We start from the raw sequence: 21,781 nt of genomic DNA, 5'->3' as shown, positions 1-21,781 counted from the left end.
AGATGAGTTGGCTCCTCCCAGAACAGCCAAAGATAGGGGTCCACATGCCTATCTCATAGGGTGAAAGGAGTGGGCAGAAAAAGCATCTATGTAAGAACAAGTGGAAGTCATAACTGGTTCCTATCATTTATTTAAGGAATTTGTCTGTGATGATGGTTAGTCTTTTTTTCTGGTTGAAAACCTTCCAGAGAGGGGATTTATAGAGGCTGTACTTCTTCTGGGATCCTCCTTAATTCAGCGATGGACGTTTAGACAAGGGTTTATTTTTCCCTTCCCTGTGGCTGCTGTTTGTTCAAATTTAGTTTAAAATAATTTTTATGCCACCGAGGCACACTTTGAATCCTCCATTATTCAACAATGATTAAGCTCTTACCCAATAAATAATATTAAATATCAGTGCTGGCAGCAAAGGAAACAATCAACAAAACTAAAAGGCAACCAACGGAATGGGAAAAGATATTTGCAAATGACATATCGGACAAAGGGCTAGTATCCAAAATCTATAAAGAGCTCACCAAACTCCACACCCGAAAAACAACCCAGTGAAGAAATGGGCAGAAAACATGAATAGACACTTCTCTAAAGAAGACATCCGGATGGCCAACAGGCACATGAAAAGATGTTCAACGTCGCTCCTTATCAGGGAAATACAAATCAAAACCACACTCAGATATCACCTCACGCCAGTCAGAGTGGCCAAAATGAAGAAATCAGGAGACTATAGATGCTGGAGAGGATGTGGAGAAATGGGAACCCTCTTGCACTGTTGGTGGGAATGCAAATTGGTGCAGCCGCTCTGGAAAGCAGTGTGGAGGTTCCTCAGAAAATTAAAAATGACCCAGCAATAGCACTGCTAGGAATTTACCCAAGGGATACAGGAGTACTGATGCAAAAGGGCACTTGTACCCCAATGTTTATAGCAGCACTCTCAACAATAGCCAAATTATGGAAAGAGCCTAAATGTCCATCAACTGGTGAATGGATAAAGAAATTGTGGTTTATATACACAATGGAATACTACGTGGCAATGAGAAAGAATGAAATATGGCCTTTTGTAGCAACGTGGATGGAACTGGAGAGTGTGATGCTAAGTGAAATAAGCCATATAGAGAAAGACAGATACCATATGGTTTCACTCTTATGTGGATCCTGAGAAACTTAACAGAAACCCATGGGGGAGGGGAAGAAAAAAAAAAAAAGAGGTTAGAGTGGAAGAGAGCCAAAGCATAAGAGACTCTTGAAAACTGAGAACAAACTGAGGGTTGATGGGGGGTGGGAGGGAGGGGAGGGTGGGTGATGGGTGTTGAGGAGGGCACCTTTTGGGATGAGCACTGGGTGTTGTATGGAAATCAATTTGACAATAAACTTCATATATTGAAAATAAATAAATAAATAAATAAATAAATAAATATCAGTGCTGGGAACTGTCCCATCTGTTTGGGACGCATCAACGTACAAAAAGACAGAAATTAAACACACACACACACACACACACACACACACACACACACACACACCTTGGGAGGGGGGGATGGGCTCAGTGGGTAAGGGGCACTAAGGAATCTACTCCTGAAATCATTGTTGCACTAGATGCTAACTAACTTGGATGCAAACTTTAAAAATAAATTAAATTAAAAAAACTTTTTAGAGCTAACATTTTAATAATTAACACAACTATAAGCACCTCTTACTTGCAAACAATTAGAATGTGAAATTATTTATAGGGGAAAGGGGTCTTCAGCTGGAACAAGATTGCAGGGGCTCATTAAAAGAGTATCTTCTCCAGGTTTTACATCCATGTCAGAAAACATCTAACAGACACTAGCAGCTAAGGATTTTGAACTTATCCATTTTTTAGTAGGATATCTTACAGGTGTGGGCTTCTACATTCCTTGTTTGACCTGTTGGCAGATTTTCACCAAGAAAGCCCAAAAGCCTCCCCCGGGCCTGCTGTGGAGGAGTGTGGTGTATCAGAACCGCAACAGGTCTGGAAGGCAGGGTTCTGGCTTCCCCTTGTGTGGCCTTGGGGAAGTCCCTAACCTCCTTCTCAGCCTGTTGCCTCCTCTGCAGAATGGGGATAAATGCCATCTATCTTTGTAGGTAGCATGGCGCACACTGCAGACGGTGTTAAAGTTTTAAACTGGTTTATGTCCCTAGATAACAGAGTTAATTGATGTAAAGCCCTTAGAAAAGTTATCTTTATTGTTACTTCAATTTATTTCCTCATTTGTGCTGATTGAGGCAATGCATTCAGAAGCTGGAGGCCTCAGGAACTCTTATCTTCGAGGACAAAGTCCTTGATCTCTAAGGTTCCAAATGGTAGTGTCCCTGCTTCCTGGGGTAAACTGGGGACAAATCACTTTAAAGAAAGAAAACCAGTGTCCGTTGAATTGCATAGGTTGGTCTAGTACAGTAAGAAGCAAGAATCTCCCTGAGAAGGAGTCTTAGAATCACAATTAAAAGGAACTTTAGAGCGGTGCCTGGGTGGCTCAGTTGGTTAAGCGTCCCACTTCCGCTCAGGTCATGATCTCACGGTTTGTGGGTTCAATCTCTGCATTGGGCTCTGTGCTGACAGCTCAGAGCCTGGAGCCTGCTTCGGATTCTGTGTCTCCCTCCCTCTCTGCCCCTCCCCTGCTTGTGTGCGCGCACTCTCTCTCTCAAAAATAAAACATTGAAGGAGACAGGGATAGCTGGGGGAATACCACACTCCACACAGAAATCTCTGTCATCTCCTTCGCCCCTGCTAAAACACCTGCACAAATGGGGTGCCCTGGATCATGGGGCCTGGAGCATGAGGAGGGCTGCCAGGGGGTGACCGCGGCCAGCTGAAGCCCAGGGGGCAAGTCCAGCTCACTGCTGCCAGTGGGAACGTGAGCCTAGGCTTGCCAAATCATTTTGTTTCCTCCCGCCCAATGTTAGAAGTCTGGATGTATATCAGATCTCAGGCATTTTAAACGTTGGCTGAAATTTATACAACACTTAGGCTCAAACAACACACCTCTGCTATCCGATTAGACTCACTGGCCACAAACCTCTGTCTTGGAGGGTGTTGGCTCTGGACTCAGATGATGTGGGTTCAATTCCAAGTTCTGGCACCTCCTGGCCAATTATTTACTGCTCCCTGCTTTAGTTTTCTCCTTTGTAAAGTGAAGTGTATCATAGTCCTACCTCATTAGGGTTCCTGCGGGGCTGAATAAAATACTATGAAATACGGCCTATGGGGCGCCTGGGTGGCTCAGTTGGTTGAGTGTCCAACTTCGGCTCAGGTCATGATCTCATGGTCTATGAGTTCGAGCCCTGCGTCGGGCTCTGTGCTGACAGCTCGGAGCCTGCAGCCTGCTTTGGATTCTGTGTCTCCCTCTCTCTCTGCCCCTCCCCCACTCATGCTCTGTCTGTCTCTCTCTCTGTGTCAAAAATAAATAAACATTAAAAAAAAAGAGCACAGTGGCTGGTACACAGTAGGTATTTAATATCAGTTCTTATGATGATGATTATTGTTCAATAAGCTGTGTCACTCCCACAGGCTGGACACCTGCGAATCTGACTAATTAGGTACCTGTAAGAATTAGGTTGTCCCTGAGGCTTACATGAGTTACTACTTGTAAAGTATGGTCCTTGAAATACAATTAGTGCTCAAACAATGCTGGTTATCATGATTATCCTTTACCATCTGGCTGATTCCTGATAGCCCTCAGGGAAAGAGCACCATTTTGCTGTGCCTTGTACTCACATGTCAGGCAGACCATGGCGAGGCGGATGGACAGGTCCAGAGGCAGTGCCCAGCGCTTTGACACCTGCGAGGTGGCAAAGGGGATGATGATTTCTGCAGGGACGTAGAACTGCAAGGCGTAAGTGCACAGGATACCCACGATGTACAAGAGCTTGACCGACTGGTACAGCCTGCGGGACAAAGCAGAGCATTGCTCCCTGAGGCCACTGTGCTCTGATGCCTGGACCCTAGGAACATTAACCCCTGACCTTGGGATAGTCCCCGGGGCTGCAGTTTCCTTGTCAACATGATGGGCAGGGGGCTTCTCGGAGCTAAGAGCATGCAGTGAAAACTAAAGAATAAAGTATCACGAATTCGAACGGAAACAGGTCATCTCCAAATAGAATCTTGAGCATGGTTACATGTAACACCTTCACAAGCCACTATCACTTGGTGGTCAAGTTTAGGTTTTAGGAACTATAGGCTCAGGCCAGGTACCCCGTGCAGGGAGACAGAAGTGTTAAGTGGTGAAGACCAAAAACCCTGGGTCTAAAATACTCTCGTCCCTTGTGATCTAATGTCAGTCCTTAGCAATGCTCTGGATTCCCCCAGAGCCCTTGGCACATAACAGGCCCTCAACAAATGCTTCTAGTGGGTTGAGAGAACTGCAGAGTCCCGAACCCTTGCAGGAAGACGCGGTCTACAAACAGGGTTGTGTGCAGGCTGGGGGTGAAAGTAACCCTTGTAGGCCTTGGACTGAGGCAGAGACGGTGTGTTGGGTTTTACCAAAGCCTGTTTTGACCTATGGAGGTAGGACTTTTTCCTTTAGTCCACTAATGTGGTAGCTACATCTCACATACTTAAGAAATGAGTGTGTGTGTGTGTGTGTGTGTGTGTGTGTGTGTTGGGAGCCATTCCTTAGACTAACTTCCACATTTCTGAGTTTCTTGTTCTCACTAGTCCTTCTGCCTGAAACACCACTTACTCCATTTCCACCTGTCCAAATCCCACTGATTTTTTTGAAATTCCCATCTTTTGAGCTGTACTGCACGCCAGATATTTTTAGACATGCCCAGCTTAATCCCCAGGGAAACTCTGCATTATCGATGAAGAAACTGAGGGTCAGAAAGGTTGAGGAAATCACCCATGACCACAAGCTAGAAGGTGGCGCAACACAGACTTGGGCCCATGAGTGACAGAGTCGTCCTTGTCTGGACAGAGCTGCCTTGTTGGACAAAAAGATTCCCGTTCTGATGGATTTCTTTCCTCAAAGGTTCCCAAAGCCTCTTTGCTACTCTGGAGGGCTCCTTTTTCTGTTCCATTTGTGTCTATATACTACCTATCCCTCCCCCATCCTCGCTGGATCACGAGCTGGGGCAGGTAGCGAAGTTCAAGATCTTAGCCTACTCAGTCGGTGCCTCCCAGCTCCCTCGTGCCTAGACTGGCGTCTCCACGTAATTGGCATGCAGGAAATGCTTGATGCATGACATTATCAACTTGAGAAAGGGGCCCCATTTAGGTAAATGAAGCCTCCAAGTGACCCTTAAAAAGACAAGCCTCCTGTCATTAATGACCTGCCTGGGTGTGGGAGACAGTGCCACACAACGCGATATGGGTTCATGTGTCTATTTAAATCCTGGCGAAGTCTGGGTCAGCTAACCATTGCATGAATTGGTTGCATTTGAACATAAAATGTTCACAGTGGTCGTCCCAAATTGGTCCTTGCTTCACTACTTTTTTCTCCTACTCTGACCGGGAGGATGTATACCCTTGGCTGTGGCAAGGAAGGCTTGGTAGCATAGGCCTTAGGAAGTGTCGCTGGAAATGAGTGTTGCTGCCCAACGACTCCTTTCTCTGCCTCTTATTCTCCCCGAAGGCCCCTCCTTTCTCTCCTTGGGTGGCCAAGGACTGTTACTTCTCTCTCTTCCTAAATCCTGTCCTCCATACTAAAGCTATCAAGGCCTCACTCAACACGGGAGGCTGTTGTTCAAAGAGGAGCTCCCTGGACAGAGAAACCAGAGCCCAGGGTGCCAACGACAGTTCTGCTTCTCGCTGTGGAGGCCCTGTAGGCCTCAGTTGCCATCGGTGGAAGGCAGGAGGAAGTAACTCACACTTTCTACCCGGCCCCACGTCCCCCCCACCTGAGGGCCTGTGAAGTTACCAGCAGTTGGGTAGGTTAAGGGTTATGCTGGCCTTGATGTCGTTTCCAAACCGCAGGTAGCCCAGGGCCCCGATGCCAATGTACAGGGCAGTGATGATGGACATTCCCAAAGACAGGATGGCTGGGAAGCGGCGGGCATCCTTCATCTTGTTTTCCAGGGGAAGAACCTACAGAAGCATCATAGCATAAAAAGAGAGAAGGAGAAAGAGGAACATGAACATAAAGAAGAAAGGCATGACACTTCTGAGTATATTCCAACATACCGGAAGCAAGGGCTGGAACTGATATTCATAGCAGCATTATTTCCAAAGCCAAAAGGCAGTAGCAACCCAAGGGTCCAGTGATGGATGAATGGATAAACAAAGACGGTATATACGTACGACGAATATCATTCAGCCTCAAAACAAAAGGAAATTCTGACACATGCTGTAATACGGATGAACCTTGAGGTCATTATTCCGAGTGAAATAAGCCAGTCATAAAATGGCACAAACTGTGTGACTCCGTTTACATGAGGTGCCTGAAGTAGTTAAATTCAGAGAGTCAGAAAGTAGCATGCAGGGTTCATGGAGGGGGGGAGTGAGTGGTTATTGCTCAATGGGTACAGAGTTTCGGTTCTGCAAGAAGAAAAGAATCCTGGGGACGACGGACGGTGGTGGTGGTTGCCCAATAATGTGAATGTAGTTAATGCCACTGAACTCTACACTTAAACATGGTGAAGATGGTAAGTGTTGTGTTAGGTGTATTTTACCACAATAAAAGACGAAGGAAGGAAGGAAGGCCGGCTGGCAGGCCTGGACTCACAAGATGAGCCCTGGAACATTCAGAGCTGGAAGGGCTCTTCAGGTTGTTCAGACCAAGGAGCTCAGTGCCCTGGGGCAGCCCCATCTGGCTAGCAGATGCATTTTGTTAGGCCAGCATAGCCTTTTAGACAATTGAAGGTGAATGCCTTTGGGCACAATATTCTTGCCCCATTCACCAGGCCCGCCTCTCCCCTCACATTGACACATACCTGGCCCCTTTGCCCACATTGCCCGCTAAAGGCATTTGAGTTTGAGACTTCCGATTCTAGCGCATTTGCTGCTTTCTGTCCAGAAGGGGAGGCTGAGATTCGGCTTACACAGTGAGCCGGTGACAAGAGTTGGGACTGGGGGTTCTTGGTTCCCCAGCGGGACGCTCCCCTGCACACCACGTTCTCAGGATCCTTTTTCCCCACGTGTATATCTGGCCCTAAGAGCCTCCGAGTTGAGACCGCCTACCTGGAGCCTGCTGGGCACCCCAAGGTCACGTCTATCTTTGGAACCAACCTTCTGGCCTTCCATCCCATATACGTTCCTCCTTAGGCTTCTCTTGGCTGACAGTCCACTTCCACCTTCTCCTTCTCCTTGATCAGGCCGTGGGTAAAGCACACTCTACACACACCATTAGGCTGATCTGTGCTTCAGTTTTTGTATCTGAAAACTTATCTGTTGGAATTTTTTTTTTTTTTTTGAGATTTAAGTGAGTACCGTAATGGCATACAGTAAGGGCTTGGTAAATGTTAACTGTTCTTGTTTTCAATACTGTGAAGACCACATCTCTATGAAGATGGAGCCTATATAATTCTTATTTTGCAGATGAAGACTGCGGCAGACTGGAGCTGTCCCCCAAAGTTGAAGTACTTGCTTCTATCCAATCTTGACTGTACCCCTCCAGCACTGGATATATTTATTACTCGGTAGGACCTTAGCATCTACTCCCTTGTACTGTTGACTCCTTTTTTTGTCCTTTACGCATCCCAGCTCCATGCAAATGGAAAATGCTTGAGGGGAATGCCATGTCAGGGTCATGGTTGTGTCTTTCCACTTTCTTCCAGATGAGGGCAGGCTCCTAGCTGTGGCAGGTGCTCAGGAAAATGTCTGGGGGATTATATGGAAAGCGAACAATCCAACCTGAGTTCTCCCACCCTGCAATACATTTTTGTTTTTAATTTTTTAATGTTTTATTCTTTATTTTTGACAGAGAGAGACAGAGCATGAGCAGGAGAGGGGCAGAGAGAGAGGGAGACACAGAATCTGAAGCAGCTCCAGGCTCTGAGCTGTCAGCACAAAGCCCGATGTGGGGCTTGAAACTCACGAATTGCGAGATCATGACCTGAGCCAAAGTCAGACACTCAACTGACGGAGCCTCCCAGGTGCTCCTGCAATACATTTTTGCTGCATAAATTCTCCAGGCACACAATGACTTTTTTACTCAGTAGCTGGATTTCTCCTTCTCTCCTTTCTCCTCCCACAATCAATCAAGGAGATAAATGGCCATTCACATAAAGTGGGAAGTCCCTGGACTGGGAGTAAGGAGTGCTTGGTTTTAGCCACAGCTGCAGCTGTTCCCGGCTGGTGACCTGACTCAAGTCCCTTTCCTGTCAGGGCTTAGGCTCCTCTTCTGTAAAGTTGGAGACTAGGCTAGAAGATTTCTAGTGGTAATCTGAACTCTGATACTGATCATCATTAGTATCTAGTAGGTGTTTGATACTTACTGAACAATTACTTCCATCATTAGCTGGGGAATTAGAGTTCAGAGAGTAACCCGTGGCTGAAGTAAGATTCCAGCATAGTCTGCCTCCAAAGTCATTTACTCAACCATGGCACTCTGCTTTTTGCCATGAGTATCCAACATTCTAAATATAAAGTGCTTCCATTTCCATTAAGATGGTGTAAGCACGTTCCACCATAGCTCTCTTCCTGATTAAAACTAAAAGCCCTGGGCAGGATACACAAAACAACTACCCAAGGACTCTGAAAAGTATGAAGAGGGTCCCTACTTTTTTGTTTCCTTTTTTACTCTCAACACCACACTCCCAGGGCAAGTCCCCATCACAAAGCAGCATCTTGGTGGACCAGTGACTGTGGTGGTCACACAGGCACCCAAAAATCTGACGCAAGCTTTTCTCTTTGAGCAAAGGAACTAGGGGAGGGGGATTTGGGGGTCTATAGAATGTAGGGGTAAATCAGCACTGGTATATAATTTGTAGGGTCTAGTGCAAAATGATAATGCAGGGCACCTTGTTCAAAAATCAAGAATTTCAAGATGATGAAGGTAGAGCATTAAACCATGTACGGGATCCTTCCAAAGGCAGGTCTCTATGTGATTGCACAGGTTGCATGTCCATGAAGAAGGCCCTGGAAGGAATCCCTATTCATTCATTCATTCGTTTTTATTTTAGTTTTTCCCTCTCTTTTCTCTCAGTGCTTAACCCCAGTCAGACTCAGTTACAGGAAGTGTGCATAGCACTATAGGGAGGCTAAAACCCTAGCTTTCTAGCCAGAGAACCAGAAAAAAAAAAAAAGCCACTGGAAGCTGATGAGTGTGCAGGATAACATGGATAGGAGGATGCTGGAGAAACTGATCTCCTGCATCTGTGGGTGAAGTCCTGGGCTCAGCCCTAAGTTGTGCATGTATGGAAATGTGATGTGAAAGATCAAAACATTATTTAAAGAAATGAAAGAAGGCCCAAATAAATGGAAAGACATCCCATGTTCATGGAGGACAATACTGTGAAGATGCAAAGGCAATTCAATGGAGAATGAACAGTCTTTTCAACAGATGATGCTGGAACAATTGGCCATCCTATTAAACAAAAATGAACTCCCATGTATAAACATCTTTATCAAAAATTAACTCAGAATGGATCACAGATCTAAATGTATGATAAAATTATAAAATATTTAAAAGAAAATATAGGGGAAAATCTTTGTGGACTTATGTTAGGGAAAGTGGTTTTAGATAAAACATCAAAAGCAGGATCCATAAAACTAAAATTTTGATCTATTGGACTTCATCAAATTTTAAATCTTTTGCTCTATGAAAGGCACTGCTAAGAGAATGAAAAGACAAGCTACAGACTACAGAAAATATTTGCAAATTATATATCCAATAAAGGACTTGCATTTGGAATATGTATAGAATTCTTACATTTCAACAACTGTTAGGTCATTTCCAGTTTATGACTATTATGAACAATGTTGCCATTGTCATAAATTGGAAACAACCTAGCTGCTCTTCAACAGGTAAACTGATAAACAAATCGCGGTATTGCCCACACAGTGGATGTTCAGCCATCGAAAGCAAGGAGCTATTGATGGATGCAACAACACAGACGATCTTTTAAAAAAAAAAAAAAAAAATATATATATATATATATATATATAAAGTTTATTTGAGAGAGAGAGAGAGAGAGAGAAAGGGCACTCATGTGCATGTATGCACAAGCAGGGGAGGGGCAGAGAGTGAGACAGGGAGAGAGAGAGGATCGTAAGCTCCGATGCGTGGCTCGAACTCACCAACAGTGAGATCATGACCTGAGCCGAAATCAAGAGTTGGGCGTTTACTCAGCTGAGCCACCCAGACGCCCCACAACACAGATAATCTTATGTGCAGTCTCAAAAGGTTACATACAGCATGACCCCATGTGTATGACATTCGGGAAACAATAAAACAATAGAGACAGAGAATAGAAAGAGGGTGGTTGCCAGGGGTCAGTGGCGGGGCGGGGGCGGGGGGGGGGGGAGAGCGGACTACAATGGGAGCAGCACAAGAGTTTTTTTTTTTTTTGTGGTGAGGGAGTTGTTCTGTGTCCTGATTGTGGTGTATCTATGACTCTATGCATTTCCCAAACTTAGAGAAATGTACACCCCCCCCAAGTGAATTGCACTGTATGTAAACTAAAAGTAAACAAAAATTACATGCACAGCACTTCCCTTCCTCAAGTGTGGAAGCACAAACTATATAATAATCCATCGTAAACGTGTAGTACTTTCCAGCTTAAAACTCCTTTTGTTTGCTTCATTACATCCTGTAAATTGTATACCTCCGTTTGCCTTGCTTTTAAAAGATTAGGAAACACATGTTGGCATGAAGATAAATGTTTAATAGATGTATTGGGACAAGAGGTTACTTTCTCCTATGTGCACACAGAAACCCAGAAACCCAGAGCTCCCGGCTCCTGTTCAGAAGGCCACCCACAGCACCGGGGAAAGGCTACCCCAATTCCAACCTTACCACGCCAATGCTTTCAAATGAAAAAATGGCTGTTCCAAAGAACAGAGGATAGGTCTTCCAACTCGCTACCAGTGGCAACCGGCTGGGGTCTGGAATTTCCTACGGGAGAGAGAAATGTAGTAGGACCTTTATTCTTAAAGCGTGTTTGGGCTCATTTAAGAGGGGAATATTCTGACAGTAAGTCTCAATTAAAAAACAAAAACAAAACCAAAAACGAATGTCAAGAAATTCAGAAAACTTCAAAAGGAAGTAGGCACCAAAGCTGATTTTAACACCACACGATACCGAAGAGCCAGAGGAAAGAGACATTGAGGTATTCAAAGTACTGAAGGGTCAGGACCTCATGATGTGAGTATGGCTTACCAGAATCCTCCAGAAGAAAATCTTACACACCACAGGTTGGTACCAGCCTGAAATGCCCTTGGACACTTGGTATGTACTAGAGGTTAGGGGTGACACAAAGTGCTGTGTGTATAGTTTCAGTGATATTCTAGGGAGTCCAAAGTAGTTAGATAGATAGGAAAGTCCCCTTTTATAGATCCTCAATGAGTTATAAATTGAAGGGAAGAAAAGTACTGGAATAAATATTTTATGTGCCCTGTGACCTGGAATGTGACACCAATTACAGAGCTATTTCTCTAACTGGGCCACCTCAGGAATGGTCTAAAAATGACTCGAAGGTAGCTATCTCATTAGCAAATTCACTTTTGTAGGATTTATTAATATATTGTCTTAAGGAATATAAGACCAATTTGTAGTCCTCCTACAATACTTAACTAATTTGTTATTTTTATTAAATTCCATGGACAAGATAATTTTTTTTCTTGTGACTTCTGAAAGAGAATAACATCTGAAAGGTATGAGGTAGGCCAAGGGTTTAAATTTCTATGCAGCCTTGTCCAATAAATACAATTAGAAAGGATGGAAAAGTAGAAATTGAGGGAAAATCAATATCCATAATTCAACCTCAAAGGCATCATAATTTGCATTGTGACAGATTTGCTTGTGGTCTTCTGAGATTAGTCTCTGTGATAACAGGATCCAGTAGGGGATCCTATTTTTCATTTGCCTTTTGCTGCTATCTAACCATTAGAGGAATGGTCTGTAGTTCACCAATCAAGATGTTTTCCTTACAGAGTATAATTTTTTTCAAAGCCCAGAATTTGACAAGTATTGGAGAAGCAATATAAAAGAGGAGATACCAAGAAGAAGGAGACTGCGCAGAGACACCTTTGCGGAAAAAATGGTACAATGGTACTCGGCTGGAGAGTCAGGTACATACCTACCCTCAGGGCTGGCTCTAGGCAGGTATCTAGAGAAAAGTCTCTGCCCACTGGAGGGGTCAGGTGTGTGGTGTGCACTAACCTGGGCAATATACTGGGTGATGATGATCAAGCTGACCAGCATGCTGATGTTGGCCAACATGGAGAAGACGGTCAAGACCCTGAGGTTCCGGATGAGGACCAGCAGCACCAGGAAGGGCAGGAAGGCAAGCATGTAGAGTCGAGAGTCCATGGTGGGCGTCAGAATCACTGTCTCATTGTAATGGCAGTTGTTGGTGGTGCCATTAACTGCTTCCACTACCTGAGGAAGAAATGGGAAAAGCAAGGGGGAAGATTCAATGTATCTGTTGGCCACACGATGAGCTTAGTGCTTGGTCCATAATCAAATCCCTCACAAAGAGCTGGAATGTCTCACACGCCAGGGCCTCACAATGAGTTAGGGTGGGTGTCTCTTTCGCTTATAACCAAAAAACCCATCACTTACTGTTTCTTAATTGGACCAATACTGGCATTCTGAGTGAGAGAATTATTCTTTGTCAGGACTGCATTCACTGCAGGACATTTAGCATCCCTGCACCCCACCCAATAAAAGCTATTTGCATCCCCCAATCATTGTGATGCACAAGAAACACCCCTCTGCACACAATACAAACATCCCCTGGTAAAGTCAGGGGGAATGGGGGAGAAGAGGGTTGGTACTACCCTCATTTAGAATCAACCTGAATTAACTGATACAGTTGTATTCTGCAAGCAATACAATTAGAACAATTAGAAACTAGAGTTAGGCAAGAAGAAAACGTAAAGGCAATGACAATCTCAGTACCCGTTGGTAGCCAGGGTAATGCCCTGGAATATATTCATCTATGCATTTTCTTGTCTTTTTTTAAAAAAATGTTTAAATGTTCTTATTTTTGAGAGAGAGAGAGAGAGAAAGAGAGAGAGAGAGAGAGCACGCACACATGGGGGAGGGGCAGAGAGAGAGGGAGACATAGAATCCGAAGCAGACTGCAGGCTCTGACCTGTCAGCACAGAGCTCGACGCGGGGCTCAAACCCATGAACCCTGAGATCATGACCTGAGCTGAAGTCGGACGCTTAACCTACCGAGCCACCTAGGTGCTCCCCATTTATGCATTTTCTATACCATATCACAAATTACATGTATCATATGCATCCTTTTCATTTTATAAGACTGCAATCACAGCATATACTCTTATTTTGAAGTCTCCTTTTCATTTAATATACCACAGCTACTTGAATGAACGATTAAGTCTATTTTTTTTCTGATTCCTCACTACAATAGGAAAAATATTTGGCACATTAGCCAGCACTCATGGTCCTCTATACTGGGCACCATTCAATCTGGAAGGCTCTTCCTCTCCCAAAGCCTACACCTTCTACAACCAGTTTTATTGCCTCTCCTGGGCAAGTCCTGCACATTCCTGCCTCCAGGTGTTCATGCCTCCCTTCTTGGCTGCCAGAACCTCTCCTCCAACCTTCCTTCAATACCCAGCCCAGATGGACCTCCACAAGGGAGACCTCCCTTGCTCTAATGATCTTTTCTGCCCCCACGTATTTTGCCCGTTAAGTTCACAATTAAGCAGCCCTGCCCTCAGAGTGTTGTCAGTGGTGTCCTGACCCAGCACCACAATACACTGATGCTAACTTTTTATTTTTTAGAACACATTCTACTGAGCCTGCAAACTCTTCAAGTGAATGCTTGCTATGTCTTTAGACAGAGATGATAACGTTCAGCAGACTGATTTCCAAGTGGCCATCTGATGACGTGTTTTAAGAGCCTTCAAACAATCAAACTCTTTGATCCCATAATTTTACCTTAAGGAATATATGCTAAGGAAATAAAGGGGTATACAAACATTTCCACAGATTATAGTAGAAAAACAAAGGGAAAAAAAGAAAATATCCAACGACAGAAGACTAAGTCATGGCTAATCTGTGTGATGAAATATGAAACTAGCAGAAGTTATATTTAAAAATATAAGGACAGGGGCGCCTGGGTGGCTCAGTCGGTTAAGCGTCCGACCGGCTCAGGTCGTGATCTCGCAGTCTGTGGGTTCGAGCCCCGTGTCAGGCTCTGTGGTGACAGCTCAGAGCCTGGAGCCTGTTTCAGATTCTGTGTCTCCCTCTCTCTGACCCTCCCCCGTTCATGTTCTGTCTCTCTCTGTCTCACAAATAAAGGTTAAAAAAAATTAAAATAAATAAATAAATAAAAATAAAAATATAAGGACATTACAAAATGCTCACCAGCTGATACTAACTTAAAACAATAACCTGAGTGGTTGAATTAACAATAATTTTGTTTCATTTTGAAAAGCAATATGGTATGGTGTTCAAGAACTGCAGCTCTGATGTCAAAAGGCCTGGATTTTTGACTGTGCTTCTGTGATCTTGTATACATTATAGTTCATAGCTTTAGTTTTCTCATCTGCGAAATGGGAATAGCCACAGTACCTACTCTGATAAGGCTATGGAGAGAACTGAATGAGGGGAAGCCCATACCATGCTCCCTGTTCCTGACATAGAACAGAGGCTAAGTCTGAACACTTACTATTTTTTTTCCTTCTGATTTCTTTACATTTCTAAATTTCTAAATCATTGACTAAGGATGGCCTTTGTTACTACCCGTATTATTTTGCTTATATTGCTACAAGATAACTTCTGGGCTAGATCAAAACAACGTCCTAGAGACAACAACTGTTAAACCGGAGGTTAAGAAGCTAAAGGTAGATAAAGATGGTCCAAAGAATGGGGCGCCTGAGTGGCTCAGTCAGTTAAGTGTCCAACTTCAGCTCAGGTCATGATCTCACAGCTCATGGGTTCTAGTCCTGTGTCGGGCTCTGTGTTGGCAGCTCAGAGCCTGGAACCTGCTTCAGATTCTGTCTCTGTCTCTCTCTGCCCCTCCCCTGCTCATGCTCTGTGTCTCTCAAAAATAAACAAACATTAAAAAAATTAAAAAAAAAAAAAAAAGATCGTCCAAAGAAGATTAGATATCATCCAAAAAGAACCATATCCATTTTAGGAAAGTTAAGGGTGATTAAGCTCCAAGGCTGGACAACTGACAAAATCCAAGGTTCCTTCCAGCTCAGTTTTAGAGACGGGCTTTGAGAACGGGTCCAAGGTACCGGACCAAGGGTACTATGAAAAAAGTAACCACTTGTAGAACAGACACGTGAACTGGGGGAAGTCTGGGTTCTTTGATAACATCTAATTTAACTTCCTTTGTTGTACAGATGAGGACACTAGGAGCCCAAGAGAAGAAGCCACATTTGCTGAACAACTAAATGAGGACCCTCCTCTTCCATGTCCTTTTCCCTTCCACCTTCTCTAGAAGACTCTACCTGTTTTAAATTATCAGCCAGAAACACAACGTACACACAGCAGAAGCCCAGCTGGGTGACTATAAGGAAGAAGCTCACGATATGCCTGGAAGAGAAGGGAGAGAGAGAAAACGCGTTATAAAAGACGAGTTGATTTGTCAATTCGATGTCTGTCCCTAGGGCTTGGTGTCCCTGTACCAGCACCCTCCGTTCTGCTACCTCAATCAACAATGGGGCAGTAAGAAGTGAGGTAACGACAGTTCTTTTTAAAAAATGTTTCTCAACCATCCTCACACTCTCAGCTCAGCAAATGGTGAGATTCTTCGTGGTTAGGAACCTCCCCCATCCCTGGCTCTGTGGCATTCCTCATAATCGATACTAAATTGATGTAGGGCAGTAGGCACTACATTTTTAATAAGCTATCATTAACATTAAAATTTTTTCCACCAGGTGCCAGACACCTCATTAGGCTCTGAGGAAACACAAATAACACATGGCACCCTCTTCTAGGGGTTCATAGAGTCGTGGGTGAGATGGACAAAAAAGAATATGGCACCGAGGGCCATGGTGAAAAGGACACTTTCCCCAAATTATAGAGCAGAGAGCCTTCCTAGAAAAACCAATACCTTGGTGGGAATCCCTTGGGGAGGGGAAGAAAGAGAGATATTTTTAAAAAGAAGATGAGGAGGAGGAGATGGAGAGGAAGAAGTGAGGAAAGCATTTCCGCGAAGGAATTACGCAGATTTCTCTGGCCGTGTGGAATCCATTGGAGGGGGCAAGACTCAGGATGGGAAGACTGGATAGGAGATTCTTACAAAAACAGAGGTGTCCAGCAGCCTGGACAAAGACAAAGGCATTAAAGCATTTTAAGGCGTACTAGGGATCTAGAACTTAAATAACCTATTGACCACCTACATCTGGGGGAAAAGGAAAGGAAATGATGAAAGGTGACTGATGGGCTTTGGCTCAGACAACAAAACGAACTGGAAGGAAGGAACCGGTTTTAGGAGAAGGGCATGAATTGACACATTCAGTAACTGAATTATTGAGCCTGAGGTTCCTAGAAGAGACATTCAGGAGACCACTTATATAGACAACTTATATATAAGGAGACCCTTATATAGGATCTGGAACTGCTGATTTGTCAGTAACGGATAAGGTCTTGAGAAGGCAGGCCAGTGCTGGGGAGTGTGTGGGGGGAGGAGAAGAGACGGCAGAGTTCCAAACCCTAGAGAACACCAATATTTAAAGGGGAGACAGAAACAAAGGAGCCTGCAATGAAAGCAAAGGACTGGCCAGAGAGGCAGGTGGGAAACTAGGAGTGGGGAGAGGGTTTAGTAGAAGCCAAGGGAAGAGAGAGTGTTTGAAGAAGAGAATAGCCAATTGTACCCACACTGTTGAGAGGCTCTCTAGGGCAAAGAAGGTGCAATAAAGAGGCCTTTTAGGACACTGGTGGAAAGAGCTTCAGCAGAAGCGTAAGGACAGAAAATCTAGGTGACCCACGGAAGTGGTGTGAACCAGATGTATGGAAGCAAAGTCAGAGGGTGTGCTGTTCTTTCACGGAGCTAAGTGTGAGTCTGGGCTTGATGGGCCCATTCCTTCCATTCATCACTGTAGACCCATTGCCTAGAACACATCCTGACACACTGCAGGCATTCAGTACATATCTGCTGAATAAGCAGCTGCTGAATGTAAGATAGGATGGTTGCTGGAGGATGGTGTGAGGTCCAGGAAACTTTATGAGTTTATTTCATTATTTTTAAGATGGCAGTGCATGAGTGCATTTAAATGTTGAGAGGAAGAGACCACGGATCAAAATAGAAGTTCAAGTTATAGGAGAGGGGATGATTCGTGGAGCAAGAGCCCCAAGAAGAGCAGGAAAAGCTGCTTTAATTTCATTTTAATTTTAACTAGGCTCAGGGCACTTGGGTGGCTCGGTCGGTTGAGAGTCCGACTCAGCTCAGGTCATGATCTCACGGTTTGTGAGTTCGAGCCCTGTGTCAGGTTCTGTGCTGACAGCTCAGAGCCTGGAGCCTCCTTCAGATTCTGTGTTTCCCTCTCTCTCTGCCCCTCTCCTGCTCATGTTCTGTCTCTCTCTCAAAACTGAATAAACAGTAAAAAAAATTAAAAAAATTTTTTTAACTAGGCTCCACACCCAGTGTGGGGCTTAAACTCATGGCCCTGAGGTTAAGAGTCATATCTTCTACTGACTGAGCCAGCCAGGTAAATGCTGCTTAATATGCCCCATGATGAGTACAAGGATTTGAGGGGTAAGTGATAGGGGAAGCCTCCTCTTGGCTCACACTCTGGGAAAGTTCTGGTTATCGTCCCAAAGTCTTCCCTCGTCCGCTCAGAGGCTGAATTTATTGATTCAGTATGTGAACAGGCTTTGGGCCGAAGGAGGCCCCAGACCCATGATGGTCTGTCGACTACATTACATGAGAGGGCACAGCGCAGGGACTGTAATGGTGTAGGGTATCCGAATTCAACAGCGACTTTGGCATACATGGTGCTCAGAAAAGAGTACGCAGACAGGGTGGGGACAGGCCTGAAAACAAAAACGGAAGAGTAGATTTAGCCCCAAGTACCACAGAATGGAAGGGGTTGACTTGTCAGTGTCACCCCTGAAAGCAAAAGACAGGAGTTGCCGGAGGAGGACTTCAGCACAGCCAAGGGTCCTCGACGTCTTGGTCTTTCTTCCCTTTTCTTCTCATGATAAATTCTCCCTGAGGGACCTCTTCTGACCCCTGCCACCATGGCTGATGACTTTCGTTCTGTATCTCTTGCATGAAGATATGTTCAAATCCATATATATCACTACCCACCTGCCATCTCCACTTGAACTTCAAACTCAACTTGTCCAAAACGGAAGTCCTCAGAAATCTGAGTCAACCTTGCCTTTCCTTTTCCCACAGTCCACGGTCCAAAGCATAACCAAATTCACTTTTCCCTATTCCTATTGCCACCAGCTTGGTCCCAGCTGTCACTGCTATCTGCCTTGATATTGTCAATAGCCTTCTCATGGGTCTCACTAAATCTATGGTTGCTCGCTTACAATGTATTCTCCTAACAGAAGATTTTTTTAAAAGATTTTTTAAAATGTTTTTTATTTATGGAGTACTTGGGTAGCTCAGTTGGCTAAGTGTCTGACTTCAGCTCAGGTCATGGTCTCACAGTTAGTGAGTTCAAGCCCCACATTGGGCTCTGTGCTGACAGCTCAGAGCCTGGAGCCTGCTTTGGATTCTGTGTCTCCCTGTCTCTCTGCCCCTCCCCTGCTTGTGCTCTCTCTCTCTGTATCAAGAATAAATAAACATTAAAAAAATTTTTTTTAATGTTTTTTATTTGAGAGAGAGATTGAGAGAGTGTGAGTGGGAGAGAGGCAGAAAGAGAAAGAGAGAGAGAGAGAGAGAGAGAGAGAGAGAGAATCCCACGTAGGCTCTACACTGGCAGCACAGAGCTCGACGTGGGGCTTGATTCCACAAACCATGAGACCATGACCTGAGTTGAAATCAAGAGTCAGACACTTAATGGACTGAGCTACCCAGGCGTCCCAAAGCCAGAGAGATCTTTAAACAATACAAATATGATCATTTGCCTGATTAACACTCTCCGGTGGCTTCCTGGTTGTGAAGAAGAAAAGAACAAAGCCTTTAGGAGGGTCTAAAAGGTACAGGTTGCTTGGGCCCCTGGGTCATTCCTCAGTGTCATCTCCTTGATTCTCTGCCCTCAAGCTACCTAAGTATTTCTGTGCCTTGAAACTGTCATGTATACTTTCGTGCTTCAGACCTTCACACCCTGCTCTTCCTTCTTCCTGGAAGGCCGTCCAGGCTCCTGCCCACTTCCCCTAAGTAATTCCTCATACTCAAGAATTCTTCCCTTCTGGGCTCATCTCAACTGTTCCATCTTAGGCAGCCCACATGAGCTCATGCGCATCTCCTTACCTGCCCGGTAGCAGCTAGTATTTTTTTTTAACTTTTTTTCTAAAGTTTATTTATTTATTTTGAGGGAGGGAGAGAGGGAGAGAGAGAGAGAGAGAGAGAGAGAGAGCATGAGTGGGAGAGGGACAGAGAGGGAGAGAGAGAATCCCAAGCAGGCTCCACACTGTCAGCACAGAGCCTGATGTGGGGCTCAAACTCATGAACTGTGAGATCCTGCCATGAGCCAAAATCAAGAGTCAGGTGCTTAACCAACTGAGCCACCCAAGGCACCCCAGAAACTAGTATTTCTTTCCTTCATCACACTTATCCCAGTGGTTATTAAGTGACTGTCTCCTAAACTGTGTAACGCTGGTCTTTGCCACTGGATTATGGGTTCTTTGAGAGCAAAGCCTCCTTGCCTTGCTCTCCACAGTATTTCCAGGGCCTAGTACATAGTACAATTGGACAAATGCAGTTTAATAAATAAGCAAACAGTATTAAAGCTGCAAGACAAAGGAATGAGCACCCTGTCACTGGAGGTATATAAGGAGGGGGGCTGGATCAGGAAGATTGCCAATGAACCCCGTCCATGTGGAAAGTCCAGTATTCTGTGCCACATGAGCCAGCTTTCCAGGGAAGAAGGCATCCCTGACAGCCACACATGTCCTCCTCCTGCACCTTACTCCACTTCAGGTAAAGCAAGAACAAGGTACCTTCCCCAGTGGGCATGGCTCCGGAGCCAGGCGCTGGGGCTGGCTTCCAGTCCGTGCAGTACTGTGTCGCCATAGTCCATGAAGGGCTTGTTAAGCCTGTGGGAGAAAGTATACACACAGTTACCAAGAGGCACTTTAACCTAAGATCATGTACTGAAAAGTCAGGAGACACACAGCAAGGCAGGACCCCGCTAGAGTGGAAAGAACACTGGGGCAGAGACCCAAGTTCTAGTTCAGACTTAGACACCTGGAGGTACTTCTTGGGTGGCTTGTGTTCCTTCCCTGTCAAGTGGGGGTGGTTACTACATGACAAGGGTAATAATGCATACCTCACGTGGGCACAGTAGTTTTCAAGTCCATGATCCCAGTGGATTCTCATCACAGTTCTCTGAGGCAGGGTTAGGCATGGATTGTTTATGCCTGATTTCCAGATGAGCCAAGCAGATAAGCCCAGTGGCCTGATCAATATCACCTATTGAGTCATATGGCAGAGCCTCGCCTTAGATCCCTGTCCCACTGCTTTTCTCTTTTCCTTGGCCTTCTTGGACGAAATTCAGAACTCTGGCTTATTTAGGAGGTTTCTGGGATGTCCCTGAGACCTGAGTATCAAAGGAATCACCGGGAGGATGCTGTTTTCCTTACCTGTGGCAGAAGCGCCGGGCACACTTGACCAGGATGTGCATACAGTGGCAGGCGATGAAGCCCATTGCCAGCAAACTGAGCGGGCCCATCTGGAAGAAGGGGGAGTCAAGGAAATGGGAAGAGAGAAGAGGATGGATTTATGAAGAGCACTGCAAGGAGATACCTGGTAGCACAGACGCCATTCAGCACTCGAGGGCCTTTCCAGCAAACTGCTTTGCAAGTCCCTGCTTGCTAAAGCAGCAACAGCTATTCTTTTGAATATAATCTCAAGTGGTACTCCGAAAAAGTACCTAAAGCAATTCCAGTGGGTGTTGTGGTGGGAGTAGGGGGCTCCTTCTGAGACCCCCTGCTCCATAGGACACAACTGGAAAACTAGTCATAGTCCAACCCCTGCATCCTACAAGGGAGAAAACGGAGTCCCAGAGAAGGGACAGAGTGGCCAAGGCCACTCAGAGTCTGTGACAGAGCCAGAACTCAAACCCTGGCTAGATGTCTAGACTCTAAGTCTGGACCCAGCTGCCTCCCAGAAAGACTGCTTGTTGCAAGCCACTGAAAACTCTTAGAGCCTCTCCTCCCACTTCCCTTCTACAATCCAGTCATACTGGTCCCCCCCCCTGCAGCAGCCCCTCTTACCAGGATGCCTGCATTCTTCACAGCCAGGGGAAGTCCCAGGATCCCTGTGCCCATGTTGCCTTTTACCAGGTGAACCAAGGTCTGGAATGCTCTAAAGGAGAAGAGACATGAGGGTGTAGGTGTTTGAAGGTGAGGAGGTCCAACAGGCTCCTCTCACAGCATGCCAACACCAGAGTTCAGCTGGATAGGCGGGCTCCCGGCCATCTCTCGGTCCCCATGGCCTTGACTGGCACCTCTGGGTTTCCTGTGGGGTAACCAACCATCTCGGTTTGCCAAAACTCTTCTGGTTTTAGCAGCTAACACTCAGTGTATACGATTCTAATATTTAGTATATAATAGACACTATGCTA

General features: G+C 45.2%; 1 protein-coding gene across 2 annotated transcripts in view; it reads right to left on the bottom strand.

Annotated features, from left to right (window-relative positions):
- Nucleotides 1–21,781, bottom strand: part of SLC36A2 (solute carrier family 36 member 2) — a 54,245-nt gene that overhangs the window by 2,542 nt on the left and 29,922 nt on the right. For both annotated transcript variants that reach the window (XM_042993951.1, XM_042993945.1), the window contains exons 3-10: nucleotides 21,432–21,522; nucleotides 20,799–20,887; nucleotides 20,157–20,252; nucleotides 15,548–15,632; nucleotides 12,273–12,491; nucleotides 10,908–11,006; nucleotides 5,871–6,037; nucleotides 3,731–3,900 (exon numbers count right to left, since the gene is read on the bottom strand). In XM_042993951.1, the coding sequence (XP_042849885.1) occupies nucleotides 3,731–3,900; nucleotides 5,871–6,037; nucleotides 10,908–11,006; nucleotides 12,273–12,491; nucleotides 15,548–15,632; nucleotides 20,157–20,252; nucleotides 20,799–20,887; nucleotides 21,432–21,522 (1,016 nt within the window). The remainder of the gene's footprint in view (nucleotides 1–3,730; nucleotides 3,901–5,870; nucleotides 6,038–10,907; nucleotides 11,007–12,272; nucleotides 12,492–15,547; nucleotides 15,633–20,156; nucleotides 20,253–20,798; nucleotides 20,888–21,431; nucleotides 21,523–21,781) is intronic.

This window comes from Panthera tigris, chromosome A1 (assembly GCF_018350195.1).
Source record: "Panthera tigris isolate Pti1 chromosome A1, P.tigris_Pti1_mat1.1, whole genome shotgun sequence".
In the NCBI taxonomy this organism is placed as follows: domain Eukaryota; kingdom Metazoa; phylum Chordata; class Mammalia; order Carnivora; family Felidae; genus Panthera; species Panthera tigris.
Note: the sequence above shows the minus strand (reverse complement) of the source record. Positions and strands in the feature narration are given on the sequence as shown.